Source organism: Otolemur garnettii, unplaced genomic scaffold (assembly GCF_000181295.1).
Source record: "Otolemur garnettii isolate 467f Iridium unplaced genomic scaffold, OtoGar3 scaffold00051, whole genome shotgun sequence".
Classification (NCBI taxonomy): Eukaryota; Metazoa; Chordata; class Mammalia; order Primates; family Galagidae; genus Otolemur; species Otolemur garnettii.
Window position 1 is genome coordinate 9,929,801 of NW_003852446.1, and position 18,533 is coordinate 9,948,333.

Below are 18,533 nucleotides of genomic sequence, written 5' to 3' on the forward strand. Positions count from 1 at the left end.
CCTTAAGTGTATGTGGCTGGTGCCTTAGCTGCTTGAGCCACAGACACCGAGCCCCTACAAAGGTTTTAATTTAATTTTTTTATTTCAAATTAATATGAGGGAACAAATTTTTCGGTTACATTGTTCTTACTTCCAAGGTAAAGTTCAAGTTATAGGAGAGCCCCTCACCACGGACGCATGCTGAACACCCTGGCATTGTGTATATTAGGTGAGATCCTACCAATTATCCTCCCTTCTCTTTCCAATCCCCTTCCCCTTCCCTCCTTATCCTTCCCCCTTGCTAGACTATATTTATTTGTTATCATTTGTATGAGTGTGTGTTTATTTATTCGTATTCAATACATTGGATACTTTTTCCCCCCCATTCTTGAGATATGTTACTAAGAAGAATGTGTTTCAGCTTCGTCCAGGTAAACATAAAAGATGTAAAGTCTCCATCCTTTTTATGGCTTAACAGTACTCCATGGTATACATGCACCACAATTTGTTAATCCATTCATGGCGTTATGGGTGTTTGGGCTGCTTCCATGAACTGGCAATTATGAATTGAACTGCAGTAAACATTCTGGTACAAATGTCTTTGTGGTAAAATGATTTTTGTTCTTCTGGGTAGTTATCTAATCTAGTAAGGGGATTGTGTAGTCAAATGGAAGGTCAACTTTTAATTCTTTGAGGATTCTCCTTACTTCTTCCCATAAAGGCTGTATTAGTTTGCAATCTCACCAGCAGTATAGAAGTGTTCCCTTCTCTCCACATCCATGCCAGCATCTGCAGAGTGTATTTTTTTTTTTTTTTGGAGGACAGAGTCTCATTCTGTTGCCTGGGTAGACTGCTGTGACATCATAGCTCATAGCAACCTCAAACTCTTGGGCTCAAGTGATCCTCTTATCTCAGCCTCCTGAGTAACTGGGACTACGGGTGCCTGCCACAACACCTGGCTACTTCTATTTTTGGTAGAGACAGGGTCTCATTCTTGCTCACACTGGCCTTGAACTCCTGAGCTCAAGCAATCCACTTGCCTAAGTCTCCCAGAGTGTTAGGATTATAGGCATGAGCCACCACTCCCGGCCGCTGCCTGAGAATTTAAGTTCTGTTGGTTTGGCATATTAGCTTTATTTTCTGAACTTTGGATTGTTTTTTCCCTTTCCCAATGTGGACCCCTGAGACAGTAGTAACTAGGATTATCCAGAACATGTGGTGGGAACACCATCAGTATTCACCAGTCATCACTAGAATTCTGAATACTGGGGGTAAGCTATAATAAATTTCCTTCATTGTCCTTTCTGTAACGCATATAGCAGGAGCATTAAAAATAACAGACTTTTATTTATGATAGGTCAGGTTTCAAATATTTGTAACTAGCCATCTATGGCAACCTGTGATCGATCTCTCCAAGGACAAGAAGCAGTTTCATCATACGTGTTCCCATTCTCTTGCCATTCTCATTCAGTGGCCAAAGCATTGAATAAATAAAGATTTCTACCTTATATTTTTTTCATCTGTATGGTAAGGCAACATAGCTTGGGGAAAGGTGAGCTGTGTGAGAGGTGAGCTCTCCATAGCTGTGGCGATCCTAACTCTAACACTTAAGAGATGAAGGCCTTATAAACTTTGCCTTTGAAAAACTCAGCTTCCTCATCCGTAAGGTAAGGAAGTGTTACAAGGAGAATATCTCTATTGCCTCAAATACATGTATTATACCAGGCACATACTGAGTATATATAATATTAATAGTAAAGGGTGGCTATTGGGAGTTAGGGTGAAGACCACTTCTATTGCTTCACCATTTCTACAATGGTCTTTCCCGTCAAGAGGATGATTCATAACTTGGGTTTGGTGGGAAACATGAAAATTTCAATTTCATATTATGTATGTTTTGTTATAAAAGGATTCATAGAAAGGGTATGTGTCTATCCTGGGGTCTTTGATCTCTAATTTCCCATATTGGATACTTTTACAAGTATCAGTCAAGTGGTTCCATACAACAATTAATAGCTGGGCGCAGTGGCCAGGTGCGGTGGCTCACAGCTGTCATCCTAGCACTGTAGGAGGCCGAGGCTGGTGGATCGCTTGAGCTCAGGAGTTTGATACCAGCCTGAGCAAGAGCAATACCCCACCTCTAAAAATAGCCAGGTGGTGTGGCAGGCACCTGTAGTCCCAGCTACTTGGGAGGCTGAGGCAAGAGAATTCCTTGAGCCTAAGAGTTGGAGGTTGCTGTGAGTTGTGATGCCATGGCACTCTACTGAGGGTGACAAAGTGAGACTCTGTCTCAAAAAAAAAAAGCAATTAGCAGAGATACCAGTAGGAATTAATTTTAACACTGTTAAATGGTAGCAGTTAACTTTTAGTAATGATAATAGCCAACATTTTTTGACTAGTTATTATGTGGTAGGCACTATGTAAACCAGTGTATCATCATTATCTCATTTAATCTTTCTGTTAAGGCAGTGACATACAGACTGTGCCCATTTCAGAGGTAGAGCATGGAGGCCTAGATAGGGTAGTATATATTAATATAGTTATCAAATGCCAGAGTCAGGAGTTGATCCCTTTGTGACTGAGCCATACTATATGCTGTTTCTAATAGCCTTATCCATTTATCCAGCTACTTTTTAAAATATTTATTTATTTATTTATTTATTTTTTGAGACAGGAGCCTCAAGCTGTCCTCCTGGGTAGAGTGCTGTGGCATCACAGCTCACAGCAACCTCCAACTCCTGGGCTCAAGCAAGTCTCCTGCCTCAGCCTCCGAGTAGCTGGGACCACAGGCACCCGGCACAATGCCCGGCTATTTTTTGGTTGCAGCCGTCATTGTTTGGCGGACCTGGGCTAGATTCGAACCCACCACCTTGGGTGTACATGGCTGGTGCCTTAGCCACTTGAGCCACAGGCATCGAGCCTACTTTTTCTTTTAAATGCAGTTTTTTTCTGCTTAGCCTCCAGGATTTTTTTTTTTCATTCTTGTAGGAGAGCAAAGTAAAAGTCCTTATGTCTGTCTATGTAGAGTTCTATTGGTATCTAGTAAATGCAGTTTCAACTAATAGCATTTGGAGCAATGACTGTGCAAAATAGAAATTTTATTCCTTGAGTCTTACACATGAAAAACCTGGAGCATTTTTTCCATTGACTTTTAAAAATGTGCCCATAGATAGAGAATTCATATTTCATTTGTGTCCTATTTTAGAAAATAAACAATCATTTGTTAGATGTCAACTGCTTAACAGCTGCTAGGCCCAGAATTGGGGAAGAGTCATGGACAGAAACATTTGACATCATTTTAAAAGGAAGGAAAGATATCTAGATTGTAATGTTCCCAAAGGAAAGTACAAATAATTGAGCAACCCTTTAGATGGCTCCTAGAGAATGTTATTTAAACTGAAAACACACACACACACACACACACACACACAAACTAAAAGCTGTGAAAGGTATTTTCATTTCCTTGAGATTTGGAGTGAAAAGGTTGAATTCAGAAGCTTGTTTATAGAACTAATCGTGCCTTTTGGTACAAGGTGGACTGAGCACTGAGCTTGTTCCTCAGGCCTCATTAAAATGACAATGAAGAAAAATGACAAAGAAAAACAGCAAAGGAAAGGAGGGGAGCACGCCAGTGGACGCTTTCTAAGTCTGTTCAGTTTGCTATAGCAAGAATACCAGACACTGGGTGGCTTAAACAGCAAACATTCATTATTCAAGGTTCTGGAGGCTGAGAAGTCCAAGATCATGGTGCCCTCAGACTTGATGTCTGGTGAGGGCCCACTTCCTGGCTCATAGATGCTTCTTAGCTGTTTCCTCACATGAGAGAAGAGGCCAGGAAGCTCACCAGAGTCTCTTTTATAAGGGCACTAAACCTCTACATAAGGGCTCTGCCCTGATGAGTTAATCTCCTCTGAAAGGCCCCACCTCCTAATGCCATCACCTTTGGGGCTAGATTTCAATGTGTGAATGTTGAAGGACACACACATTCAGTCCATAACAACCACTAATCCCTGCTTTTGAAAGCCCCCAGATAGAAGTATGCTGATTGGTGGAACAAAGCAGAAGCAGCCTCAAGGGAGGAGGCTGCAGCAAAGATGGCAACCAGTAGGCCAAAGGTTATTCTGGAGGGACTTTGGGAGAGAGCCAGGCAGTGCAAGGACTGGAATGGGAAGGGAAGGCCAAAGGGGAGGTGTTAACTGAAAGCTGGTTATGGAGGAATGATGGGGAGCAACTGGACTCTGGCCAGGCTCTGCCTGCCTACACCCAAATTAGACTACTTTGTTCAAGAACGACTTGGGAAGAGCTGGGACAGTTCATGTCAGTTTTGTTGCCTGTTCATTTAAGTATCAGGGGCCCTCTCTGGTCAAAGCCCAATTTTCTGGCCTGCTCACTGTAAAGCCAGTTGAAAGGTCCTGTCCAGGTCCACTGTGCTCCAAGTCAGCCTTCTCACTTAGGGGGCAGGCCCAGGAGGAAAAGAAGACCAGCTACTTTGAATGATGAATCAAATTCTTCATTCTCAAATGTGAGTGTTAAAACCAAGGTATATCAGGCCTTGTACAAACGCCAGCAGTATAAACGAAACCTAACCAGCATTAAACGTATCAGGTATGCTCTTAATGCCAGAAGAACGTCCCCCTTTCAAATTCTGAGAGAAAATGATATTAAGCTAAGAATTCTGTACGTAGCCAAATCTTTACTCAAGTGAATGAGAAGTTTGAGGATTGAGAATGTATCTCCCATGCACACCTTTCTGAGGTGGGTTACCTCACTGACTTGATGGTATGCATAATATGGATATAAGAAATACAGAGAAGATTCTAGAACTTCAGTCCAAAACAATTTTAACATGATAGTTGTGCAGCACGTATGGAAAGCAATCCAGAAAAATCGTGAAGAAAAGAATAGATACCATGCAATAGAGTAAGAAGCTGGAACATCTTAGTGATATGGTGAAGAAAGCATGCTTCTTGTCCAGTTACCCAAGAGAAGGTAGTTAGAAACTTCAGGAAAAAATGCTAAACTGAGTAATAAAGACATGGACCAAATATGAAGCAACCCCAAAATGGGTAACAAGATGTTGACCACTTGGAGGAATATAAAAACTCCATTTCACCCCAAGGCTGAGAATAACCTCCTCCAAGTGACATGCGAATTATATCATTGGAGTCATAGGGAAGGAAGTGTTGTCCAGGTGTGTTGCTCTACAGTGACCAATATTTATAGAGGTATAATGTCATCAACACTAATGACTTTCAGCTTTCTTAAAAGAACCTCTAGGCAATGTAGAAAACATTAGGACCACAGAAAAGGATGTAAATACTGGCTGGGCGTGGTGGCGCATGCCTATAATCCTAGCACATCCTAGCACTCTGGGTGGGCCGAGGTGGGTGGACTGCCTGAGCTCACAGGTTCGAGACCAACCTGAGCCAGAGCAAGACCTTGTCTCTAAAAATAACCAGGCATTGTGGTGGGCGCCTGTAGTCCCAGCTAGTTGGGAGGCTGAGGCAAGAGAATCACTTGAGCCTAAGAGTTTGAGGTTGCTGTGAGCTATAACACCATGGCACTCTACCAGGGGCTGCAAAGTGAGACTGTCTCAAAAAAAAAAAATAAAAGAACATAAATACTATATTTTCTACCAGGAAGTGTTGTCGGGAGGAGTCAATTGAATAATGTGTGGAAGCTTTTTTGTAAACTGCCGAGAATCAAACAAATGTGAGCTCTATACTATTGTTACTTTATTAGTGGAAGTAGGTGGAAATTATAGCATGGGTGAGCATGTCTGCATTCGACTTGAGAAAGTTCATGTAATTTCAGTCTTTTAAGTGATTTGGGGTCATGAGGAGGAGGAAGGACTACATTTTTGAGCATCTACTCTCTACCCCACGCTGTTCTGAGTGCTTGACACGGGATTCATCATTTCTCAGATTCCCTCAGACGATCCCTGATGCGAGGAGGAAAGACCATATGTAGGGCTCTGGGGGTTTAGCTGCTAATAGAAAAAGTTATGTGACCCTTCCATTCTACTCTGTAATATGCCTTGTTTGTCATCATTTAACAAAATTTAACACTGCTGTTTATCCCAGCTCACTAGCCCTTTCTCTCCTGTGGCTCCACATTCTCCCAGCTGCCCACTGGGGTCAGTGGTGGGGGTTGTCCCCCAATTTGAAAAACACCAAATGCTATTTGGATGGCCTTACATGGTGCCCAGGACATTATAATATGGGTGGTAATATTCTAGTTCTGCCTAGCTAGGTTTCAAAGAGATTGAGTGATTTGTCCAATGTCATGAATAGCTGGTAAGTCGAAGAATTGGGTTTCACCCCAGGTTGGTTTGATTCCAAAGCATATGCTTTTGCTCATCCTGCCTTTAGAGCTGGAAACCAAAATTACCTTTATAGGGTTCTAGTTTATAATCTTGGAAAACAGAATGCAAACATCATTCTTGACTGTCTCCCAGTTTGGGTCCTTATTCATTGACGATTTTGTCTCTGTTTTCAGCCAAAGCACCAGACAAACCTATTCAGGTAGTTTATGTGCCCTCACATCTGTTTCACATGCTATTTGAGTTGTTCAAGGTAAGTGGAATTTAAAAACATGGAAAGAAGTCTTCATTTTAAATTACTTTGATTCAAGGCATAATGGATTCATTAGATTAGCATAAGAAAAAGATTTTGCATAACCATTTTAAAAATTCTATTTCTGATATCCTGTGGGTTTTATAATTTGTACACTGTGAGATGAAAAATTGCTGTGTACAGTATAGTTTTTGTGAATATTAGTACATATTGATTTTGAAACTTAATTGTCTTTTAGTGATTTTTTGGTAAAATCCATACTGCTTTTTTTTTTCACTTAGAAGATTAAAGATGCTTTTTAGTTTCTAAATCTGGCAAAGCCTTTTTTTTTTTTGTGGTAGCCAGATCGAAATGAAAACATGTTTATGCATATTTATGCTCCTGAACATGAACCATGGTCGTGTGTCGGTAGTTGCTGCAGTGCTGAGAGATCCCGTAGCCTTTTTACATATTTGTTATCAATTCAGAAGATCGGAGAGCGGCAGAGAGGAAAAATGTAGACTGACTGGACCCAAAGGACCAAAAGAACACTTCAGACTCTATAGCTTAAGCTGTTGCTTTTGTTAACCAGAGCTAATGGCATTTGAGCTACAATTTCATTTCTTCCAGTATGTGAAACACTAAATTGAACACCTGAAAAATCAGTTATGCTGATTTGCTTCCAAAAATTAGAATGTTACTGATGTAACGTTTTAAGGTTGAGATGGGCATTCAATTGTGAACTGGCTCTTCAACAGCTGTGGCTTTTTCAGAATGTCTTTTTAACTGGTATTTCTTCTACTTTTTTTTCAGCCAAATGATTAATTTTTGCGGGAAGCATGAATCCTTTCAGTTTTTCTGCCTTCTTTAGAGAAAAGGTGCTCTGTAAATGCAGACTGATAAATAGGATGTAAAGTGCACAAATCAGCCTCTGCACAGCCTCATTACATGTGATAAAAACATTCCTCCGGGTTGAGTTGAATAATTTAAATACCCTACAGCAGAAATTTTTTTAAAAAGGAAAGAAAGAAAAATAAATATTTAGCATGTTGGATGGGGCTAAAACTAGATGAAAAACAAAGTGTCAGGAAATTTTTCCCTGATCTGAACACATGTTTTAGCTAAGCTCTTCAGAGGGGAAAAAATGGCATATCAGGCTGGGCGAGTTGGCTCACGCCTGTCATCCTAGCACACTGGGAGGCTGAGGCAGGTAGATCACTTGAGCTCAGGAGATCGAGACCAACCTGAGCAAGATCGACACCCCATCTCTTAGCTGGGAGTTGTGGCAGGCACCTGTAGGCCCAGCTACTTGGGAGACCCAAGAGTTTGAGGTTACTGTAAGCTATGAAGCCATGGCATTCTACCCAGGGTGACAGGGAGAGTCTCTGTCTCAAAAAAAAAAAAATGGCAGCACCTGTGGCTCAGTCAGCAGGGCGCCAGGCACATACACCTAGGGTGGTGGGTTCAAACTTGGCCTGGGCCTGCTGGGCAACAATGACAACTGCAACCAAAAAATAGCCAGGCTTTGTTGTGTGTGCCTGTAGTCCTAGCTACTTGGGAGGCTGAGGCAAGAGAATTGCTTAAGCCCAAGAGCTAGAGGTTGCTGTGAGCTGTGATGCCATGGCACTCTACCAAGGGTGACATAGTGAGACTCTGTCTCAAAAAAAAAAAAAAATGCCGTATCAATCCAACTAAGATTTGCTCCACAAAAGAATTGTTGGGTATAAGTAATCTTGTATTTGTTTTCTTTTTAAGAATTGTGGCTTGTGAGTTGAAAGTATTGATTATTCAAAAGGATCTTATTATTTTAGAACTCAATGAGAGCAACAGTGGAACTCTATGAAAACAGAAAAGAAGGCTACCCAGCTGTTAAAACTCTTGTTACCTTGGGGAAAGAAGACTTATCCATTAAGGTAACTGCTTTATGTGTATGCATACTCTATCAATTGATTTAATAGTGTCTAGACATTGAGCAATCAGAGCGAAGGGAAGAAAACTGACATTTATTGAGTGTCTTATTTGTAAGTACTGTGCTAGATCCTTGGCTTAAGTCACCTCATTTAATCTTCATTAGATCCCCATCATTCAGGGATCTGAATAAGCCTTCAACTCCAAACCTGTCATATTCCTCTGTACTATTGTACTGCCTTTGACACCATTCACGAAGGAACCATCTTTCATTGGGAGGTTGAAAGGGCTTATACATTTTAGAGTAATCTGGTGCATACTTTATTTAATGAGCTCATTGCCTCCTACTAACTATAAATTAACTTCCTTTTTTGATCTTTTAACATTTTGTACCCTGCAGATAAGTGACCTAGGTGGTGGTGTCCCACTTCGAAAAATAGATCGTCTTTTTAACTACATGTATTCAACTGCTCCTAGACCTAGCCTGGAGCCTTCAAGAGCTGCCCCTTTGGTAAGCATCTGAAACTGCTGCTGAAGGAGAGATCATTGACGTGGGCAGAGATTCAGAGAGAGCTTACGATGTCCCCAGATTATTGTCCTCTTTGAATTAGGATGTTTTCTGTTCAGTTTGGAGGAGCCGGGATTTTTGGCCTCAGCTCCTTACTTTGTAACTCCTTCGGACTTGGATTTTTTTCTCTAACCTGTATCTAAGAAACATTCCGAGCTGAGTGCCTCACTCCCTAATACATAGCAAAAGCATAGCAATACAAATTGCTACCAGAGCACCCTTTACCATCTAGCCCTCCCCTGGGCAGGGTAGAAGTTACTAGAGTGAGAGCAAAGGGATGGCACAGGATGTGTGGCTGCAGCTTGGTCCTGTGCGCCTTGGCGCTGTGTACCATAGCGGCCCAAGAATCACCTACTGCCTTTGAATCTCCACCATCAAATTTGTTTATATAATTAACATGTTAAATTATGGAAACATGAAATTTTTATATTAAATAACATTAGCGTGAAGCGTATGGGTGGTGTATGTGTTTTCAGAGCCCTTTCTGTCTCTCTCTGGAAATAACCTTCAGCTTTATTAAGACAGTGAGAAAAAGCCTCTGGTTACCATGGTAGCATTTAGACCCTGGTAGGGCCATACTTTCTTCCCCTGCTGAGTGTTTCTAATTGACAAACAACAATTGAACCCTTTGTCATTAAACACAGCAACATATCTATCAGTCTGCAAAATGGTTCAGGGTATAAATTAAGTTTCAATTTAAAGTCCTACCTGACTGATAAGCACATAAGATTATATTTTATTTGTATGAATAAAACCAAACACTTTGCATTGTTTATTCGACAGTTTGTTAACTCAGCATGTTGAAAGCCTAGAGGAAGTCATTTATATAGGATTCAAGAAAATTCGTGCAGGACCGAATTTGAAAGGCATTGCCTTGACCAGGCTCCTACTTAAATAAACAAAAATAAGGAAAAAAGGCACTACAGACAAATCTAGCACCTTCCCCAGTTGTTTAAATGGAATTTGGATCATCCCTTCCAGGTCTTAAAATACCACCTGGAAGATAACTGTTGCATCATAGTTTTTTTTTCTTTTTCTTTTTCTTTTTTTTGGGGGGGGGGGCGGGGGAATGACAGAGTCTCACTCTGTGGCCTGGGTAGAATGCTGTGGCATCAGAGCTCACAGCAACCTTAAACTCTTAGGCTGAAACAATTCTGTTGCCTCAGCCTCCCCACTAGCTGGGACTATAGGCGCCTGCCACAGTGCCCAGCTGTTTTTTTTTTTAGAGATGGGGTCTTATTCTTGCTCAGGTTGGTCTTGAACTCCTGAGCTCAAGCAATCTGCCCACCTCAGCCTCCCAGAGTGCTAGGATTACAAGAGTGAGCCACCACACCCAGCCTATAGTTGTTTTTAATCCAACTGGGGAATTAAAGTAAGAGACCTTAAGAAATTATGTACCTGCCCTCCCTTTGTATGGAGGGGGAAATGAGGGAATGACCATACCCAAGATCATCGAGCATCATTTAGGCAGAGTTGGTACTGGCTGCCTTCATGTTCTTTCCAGTATACCGCGTGGCCTCTCCTTTTGAAGATGATTCCGCCAGTGGCTTTCCCTGTTAGGAAGCTATCCAGGCCTTTAAAGTGGGCCCACAGGGTACGTACTACTAGAAAACAGTTCCTCACCAAAGAACTTGCGCTGTGACACATGCGCTTCTTTTTTGAGAGTGTCTGCCCTGGTAACTCCTACTGATCCTTTGACAGTCTGAGAAACCTTTCCTGGGCCTCATCAAATCCATGGTCAAGGAGTCCTGCATTCCATAGGAGTCTGAGCATTGACCCCAGCATTCTCAGCTGTTGTCTGTTGGACATGAAAGCAGGCTCTGAGCCTTGCTTGAGCACAGGAGGCAGAGATCCTCAGGTGTCTTCCTGGAATATGCTGGTTGCTTTGCGGCAGTTACTTTAGTCACTACTATGGGGATCTCATCTTCACTGCTAGGCAGTCCTAAATCCCTTAAATGACAGGGTGCATTCTGTCCCCCTCTTCTGCCCTTTCAGTTAGGCCCTACATTGAAGGTCAAGAAGAGATGTTAGAAGATGGCAGAAATCCATGTAAACTCGGTGAAATTGCTGCTCTCAGTAGCCATAATACCAGCTTCCATTTATTTACTACACATTAGGCACTATGCTAAGACCGTATGCTTATTATATCACTTAATCTTTATAGAAGCTCTCAGGTAGGCTTTTTATTACGTGCTCAGATGATAAAACAGTCTCAAAAGAGTCACACGAAAAGTGGATTTCAACTTGGTTCTATCTGTGTCTAAGGCCCAAGCAACCACAACTCCACATGCACATTACCTGACTGCTCTGCTCTCCTTCTTAACCTTGTTCATAGAGTTAAGCAGAAGTAGCAAAGCTTGTGGGCACAGCATCCCCCCACTACCACCTGAAAAGTTATTGAATTTAGTCTCAGTTATTCTTACTGTTCTCGCCCAAATCTGAGATCTTTGAGACCTTTAAAAAAAAATACCTGTTGTTGACAGAATTCTATCAGGGTTCATATGTTCTATATGACATAGAGATATAGAGGGTATTGGAATTTTTTGGTCTCTAAAATATATAAACTACAATATATCAAAATATTGTAGCATTCAGAGCACCTTAGAAAGTTGCCTCTCTGAAAATATTCCTTTCATTCTTGTTATTGGTAGCTTTGAACTCCTGTGCTTATTAATTTTCGTTTCAAAAAGCAAAGACATCAGATGCTGAAACTTTGAAATGATGTTGCTTGATTTTTTATAAGATCAAAGTCCACTCAATTCGGGAGTTGCTTTTTAAAAGTGCTAAAACTTTGCTTTAAAATGTGAAAAGAACATTATCAAATATGGGAATCTTTCTGTTACTATCCAAACCTACAAGAAGGGTTTTTACAGGGTGAAAATAAAGAGATTGTTTGCCATAGATGAGCGTGCACATCATTGTAAAAGTTGAATCACTAATTTATTTGATTTAAATCAAATCAAGAATTTATTTTAATCCTCCGTCAGTGCTCCACATATGAAACATGTCCACCTTTGTGCTTGTCTCACTATATTAATTTTCTTTTCTCATTAGGCTGGATTTGGTTACGGTTTGCCCATCTCTCGTCTGTATGCTAGATATTTTCAGGGAGATTTAAAACTGTATTCCATGGAAGGAGTGGGTACTGATGCTGTCATTTATTTGAAGGTATTACATTTTGTTTCTGTTAGTTTAAGGCATCTTTACTTTTTGAGATACAAGTTCTAATCACTAATCGAGAAGAACACAGTATCATCTCGTACAGTCAGCTCAGATTTACTTCAGTTTCATGTGAAGCCCATGTTATATACCTCATCCCTGATTTTATGCTCAAATACAGCAAAAAAAAAAAGAAACATGGAGGTATAAAAATTTAAAAAAGAATTTTTTCTGAGACAGAGTCTCACTCGGTTGCCCTGGGTAGAGTGCCATGGCACCATAGCTCACAGCAACCTCCAACTCTTGGGCTGAAGAGATCCTCTTGCCTCAGCCTCCCAAGTAGCTGGGACTACAGGCGCCCACCACAACACCTGCCTATTTTTAGAGATGGAGTCTTGCTCTTGCTCAGGCTGATCTTGAACTCCTGAGCTCAAGCAGTCCATCTACCTCAGCCTCCCAGAATGCTAGAGTTAGTGGAGTGAGCCACTGCACCCTGCCTCTACATTGTGATTTTTAAAAATTGTACGTCCATTGAAAGGGTTAATCTAAAGGAAGCAGGTTTTCATAAACTGAAGTATTTTATTTTAAAAACTCACTGGCTTTCTCAAAGTTATAAGAATTCTGAAACTATAATATTACATAAAAGTTTCTCTACAGCACAATTTTCTCATTCATTGGTGGTGTTAGAGTATTGGGAGCATTTTTAAAATAGGTGATGTGGGCATGTAATAAAATTTGTTTTCCTTTGTCATATTTCCTTTTTTTTTTCCTGCTAAGTCATATACACCTAGATCATGAATATCATTATGCATTTGTGGGGTTCAATGTGTTGATTGATTTTTTTATACAATTTGGAGTGCTTACATCAAACTAATCAACATAGCTTTTGCCTCATTTACTTACTTATTGTGTTAAGACATTTATGTTCTATTGACAGATTTGACTTGTACCCTTGCAATATGCTTCATAGGTGTGGTCCCGCCATTTACCCTCCCTCAATCAAACCTCCCCCCTCCCCTCCTATCCCCCTCCATTTCTCTCCTTCATCCTGGGCTATAGTTGTGATCTATCTTTCATAAGAAAATGTGAGTAATTATAAATTGGTTTCATAAAAGTAGTGAGTGCATTGGATACTTTTTCTTCCATTCTTGAGATACTTTACTAAGATGTAATAAAAATTTGAAAGGTACAAAAGGGAAAACTAAGTTTCCTACCACTGGCCTTAAACCACTGGTTCTCTTCCCCAGAGATAGCCACAAGTCCACATTTCTTATGGATCCTCCTAGAGTTGATTCTGCATTTATAAACATATGGGGGGAAAAAGCCCTCATTTCTTCCTGAGCCCTTTGCGAGAGCAGGTGCTCACTGAACGATAAGCAGGCCTTCCTCTAAGAATAGTCAGAATAGGGTGGCGCCTGTGGCTCAAGGGAGTAGGGTGCCGGTCCCACATGCTGGAGGTGGCGGGTTCAAATCTAGCCCCAGCCAAAAACTAACAAAATAAATAAATAAATAAAAATAAATTCTTTCTCTAAAAAAAAAAAAGAATAATCAGAATAGTTAAGCATCTTGAAGCGGTATTAACAGAATTAGAACGTGGTTTTTTTCTGGTCATGGTTACTTCAGGATTGGTTTAGAATGAGTGACTATTTTTATTCCTTTGAAAAAGCTTTAATTTTTTTCTTGGCCAGTCTAACTAAACTACTAAAATATGATTTTAATAAAATTTCAGAAATAAATGTTAAGGTTTTTGCTGTTTTAAATAACAAAATGTAGGTTAGTATTTCACATGAGAAATATACCGCCGTGGACCTTTGGTATTTACTTTTGTTTCTCCAATAGGCTCTTTCAAGTGAATCATTTGAGAGACTTCCAGTTTTTAATAAGTCTGCATGGCGTCATTACAAGACCACTCCTGAAGCTGACGATTGGAGCAATCCCAGCAGGGAACCTAAGGATGCTTCAAAATACAAAGCTAAACTGTAATGTACTACTTTGATTTGTATTATAAAGTATCTGATTTGTCCCCAGGATGTACTCTCTAGATGATTGACTGTTACTTTCAGCTAAATTTTCTTTGCAATTGATAGTTTTATTCTCTCTCTCTCTCTCTCTCTCTTTTTTTTTTTTTTTTGTAGTTTTTGGCCAGGGCCGGGTTTGAACCCACCACCTCCGGTATATGCGGCCAGCTCCCTATTCCTTTGAGCCACAGGCACCACCCAGTTCTCTCTCTCTCTCTTTTTTTTTTTTTAGAGATAGAGTCTCGCTTTGTTGCCCTCGGTAGAGTGCTCTGGCGTCACAGCTCACAGCAACCTCCAGCTCTTGGGCTTAGGCGATTTTCTTGCCTCAGCCTCCCCAGTAGCTGGGACTACAGGCGCCCACCACAAGATAGTTTTATTCTCTTAACATTTCTTAACATTACAGTGTTTTTCCCTAATATATTTTAATTGTATATATTTCTTCTCAGCCTGAAAGTCTTGATTGTTGACATTCCTAACATAATGCAAGAGAAAGATATTTGTACATAAATATAGTTGATATAGTTCTGCAATTTTATACCATTATAGTAGCAGTTGGTGAGCAGCAATTCTGATGAGTGATAGCAGGGGTGTCCAATCTGCACCTATGGGCCACAGCCAGATTATTTGATGACTGTTTTGCTTATCTGTGGTGTCAGATATTGCCAGAAGTATGCCTTTTTAATGCTCATCAGTTGTCACTAATATTTTTGTATTTAATGTGTGGCCCAAGACAACTCTTAGTCTCCCAGTGTGCAGCAGAAAAGAAAAATGGGCATTCCTAAAAGGGTATCTATACTGATGTTTTTTTTCCTATGGAAATATCATGATGGACATCAGTACATTATTGCTGGACTGACCACTCATCTCAAATGATGAAATTTAGAAGAGTTTGGCTTGCATGTACACACGTACACACACATACCCATTCCTGGCTGAGATTAAGGTGAATCACCTTGAAATGCCTGGATCAGATTAATGTAATTTCCCTTGACTCCATCTTCATTCTGTATGTAAGTCAAATAGCACGTTCAGCATCACTGTGACCAGTTAATTCAGAGTATTATTCTGATCGGTGGAGTAATGTGAGTAATACAGAAACCATCTAAAGGTCCATTTTGGTTGCAAAAGATGGCTTTAAATTGAATATTTTTTTATTGTTTTTTTTAATTAAAAAAAATTTTTTTTTTTTTGCAATCTTTGGCCAGGGCTGGGTTTGAACCCACCACCTCTGGCATATGGGGCTGGCGCCCTACTCCTTTGAGCCACAGGTGCCGCCCTAAATTGAATATTGTTTTAAAGGTGATTCTAAAACTCTAAATAATTTAACTGGTTGTATGCTAATTAAGTATGAGTCTTAATTTCTGGTTCGGTGCCTATAGCTCAACTGGCTAAGGGCCAGCCACATACACCTAAGGTGGCGGGTTCGAATCCCCAGCCCGGACCCGCCAAACAACAATGACGGCTGCAACCAAAAAATAGCCGGGCGTTGTGGCGGGTGCCTGTGATCCCAGCTACTTGGGAGGCAGAGGCAGGAGACTCGCTTGAGCCCAGGAGTTGGAGGTTGCTGTGAGCTGTAATGCCATGGCACTCTACCCAGGGGGACAGCTTGAGGCTCTGTCTCAAAAAAAAAAAAAAAAGAGTCTTAATTTCTAATAGTAGACAAATTTTAACAGAAAGCCATTTAAAAGATTCTAAAATGCTTAGCCTGACAATTAAAATTGCTAAACTATGCAAATAAAATAATTGGTAGAGATTTGGGGAGAGTATCTAGTAGGTATGGTAAATTGACTAGGTGTTTATACATGATGTATGTAAATTTTAAGAAAACATTTCTTAAGAATTGTAAGAAAATGTATTCCCTAAACAATTTCTCAGTAACAGCTTTGTTGAGATTTGCGTATCATAAAATTCACCCTTTTAAAGTGTTCGATTCAGTGGTTTTTAGTATATTCAGAAAGTTATGCCTCTGTACTATCTAATCTTAGGCTATTTTCATCACCCCCAAAAGAAATTTCATACCCACTAGTAGACACTCCCCATTTCTAATCAGGGTTTTAGCTGCAAGTAAAGAACTATTTTAAAGTATATGTAAGTAATTAAATGGTAATTCTTTTTCTGTGGTAACCATCAAAAATAATTCAGAGATAAGGCAAAGGGTTTTGAATTACCACTATAACTATTTTAAGTAAGTTGGTTGAAATGGAGGAAGTCGTACTCACAAACTCACTGTGGATATTCCCATTATTTTCTTTGTAGGGACAAGATCCAGACTAATAGAACTTTGTAGAGAACTGAATGCCCTGATCCTCTCTGTGAAGAAAGAATATCATCTGCAAGTTGACCAGAGAGAAATCCTCTCACCAACTCTGAGAGTGGCACCATAGTTATTCCTAGTGCTTAATGATGTATTTTCTCTGTACCAGCTGGACCTTTCCATGGAGTTTTTCCTGTAGCTACTTCAGATCTTCCGCTAAAGTAGTGACCTGAAAAATTTGTCATTGTATCTTGCTGTGGTGTGGTTGGCACCTGTCGCAGAAGAGCACAGAGCCTCCTTGGAGATCTCGTGCCCTCATGCTCTCCATATCGTCGTCATAGAGTCTAGTGCCTACAGTGCCCCCGGGATTTGAGACCCTTCCCCATTCCAGAAACAACAGATCCTGCTGTTGCTCTTTGTGACCAAATACCATAATTTATCCCAAAGCCCCAACTAGGGTTGGAGGAACCTGGAAGTGGAAGACATTAGCTGAGCATGCCTTGATGATTCCTTCCCAGGGCCCTTCCTCTCTCCTGTGCGTCCCTCCTCCACTGTCTGATTTAGACTTGGCCTCCTTCCATCTGATCAGATTCTCATTGTGAGGTGTGGCTACTTTCGTCTTAGATCTTACTCATTGATGCCTTGATTTTATTTTAAAAATCGTGTGTGTATTTCTTTTGATTAAAGTGTTCCAAAAGTTGTCTTGAAATTTTTCACTTAACTGCTTGGTTTCAAAGATCTTAAGTGAAAAGTTGCCTCCTGGTCACTGTCAAGTTTGCAGAACGGGAAGCGGAGTTCGTAATGCTTCTGTCCAACTTTCATCAGTGCAGTTCTGTACCCTTGTCTGCGCCTTAGTGGTCATCTAAGGAATTGGAATTTCCTGTGTGATGCACTTTACTAGTTGTAAAATAGACTACCGAGGGGAAAAGTTCTTTCTCATTTATTGTGAAAAATGCTCTAGGTCTTCATAATTTTCATTTTCATTAATTTTAGCCAGGTTTAGTATTGTCAGTGCAATCTGATTTTCACAATCCTTTATTTTTTGCAGTAAAAGTTAGAAAGGGTAAGGACTTGGGTAAAGAAAGAGGAATGATGTTATACTTATCCTTAGAAACAGAAGCGATCTGCAAGGCAGATTAAACCCAGCCTCTTAACACAGCTCCACGGCATGTGTTTCTCTTCCCAATAATTTTTCACATATATCATCTACTCGGACTTCTGCCCCCTTTTAATGTCTATAAATGTTTCAGTCCAATTTTTAAGCATTGAGTCTACTGATCTATAGGTTTTAACTTACAAGCTATTCCTTCTTTATTTATACAATATCTACACACTTGTCCTCAGTGCCACAGTGGTGGGGAGTTTTTCCTCGGCTGTGTGTGTCTCGATTACATGTCTGTTTCTCTTAAGTTCCACTGAGTTTCTTCAATTTCTTTACCTGAGCTGATAGTTCTCTTCATCTTCAGAAAGATCTCATCTCTTGCATTCCTAAAAGCAGCTCAACAGGGACCTCATATATAATCAGTCAGGTGAAAGAAAGGCTGATGCACTTCTGAGAGAATGGGAAGAGATGGGTCATGTGTCGGTTGGGTGGGTTGAGGACCAAGTCTAAGGGATGTGGCTGTTCGTAGGATTATTTTCGTGTGATGTAAAAGATTTAAAAAGAATGGCCCTTTACATCTAAAGACCTCAGCTTCCTTATAAACATTAGGTAGTATATTAGTATCTTACTAGGCCTCAGCTTCCAACCATACTCCCTTATATTTTCAAGTGTGGTAACACTGTAGCACAACAGAGCCCCCAGATTTCAGTCCTGCTACCCAGGACCTTGTTCTGGCAGCGTTTTTTCTTGTTTGATTGCTACACCCTCCCAAGGAGCACATGGAAGGGTTGACTATGGAAAAGACAGTGTAGAAAAATCTGTGACATCCTTCCTTTTACAAGTCTTTTTCATAAGGAAAGATTCATTTCAGTGTTTTAATGACCTAATTGGTATTCCTTTACTGACATAACTTTTAGCTTACTCATCCCCCTCTGACCTGAATATAATCTCTTTGTTTTCTTTATAAGAATTTGTCTTTGCTTCTAAAGCA

At 40.4% G+C, this 18,533-nt stretch overlaps 1 protein-coding gene across 2 annotated transcripts in view; it reads left to right on the forward strand.

Annotated features, from left to right (window-relative positions):
- PDK3 (pyruvate dehydrogenase kinase 3) overlaps positions 1–17,064 on the forward strand; it is a 66,804-nt gene extending 49,740 nt beyond the window's left edge. Inside the window, exons 7-12 of one of the 2 annotated variants that reach the window (XM_003791917.3) lie at positions 6,478–6,554; positions 8,345–8,446; positions 8,842–8,952; positions 12,064–12,177; positions 14,008–14,147; positions 16,443–17,064. In XM_003791917.3, coding sequence (XP_003791965.1) covers positions 6,478–6,554; positions 8,345–8,446; positions 8,842–8,952; positions 12,064–12,177; positions 14,008–14,147; positions 16,443–16,473 — 575 coding nt within the window. In that variant the 3' untranslated portion in view covers positions 16,474–17,064. Of the gene's footprint in view, positions 1–6,477; positions 6,555–8,344; positions 8,447–8,841; positions 8,953–12,063; positions 12,178–14,007; positions 14,153–16,442 lie in introns of both variants that reach the window. The other variant, XM_023514372.1, reaches the window with a different exon arrangement.
- Positions 17,065–18,533: the final 1,469 nt, after the last annotated feature.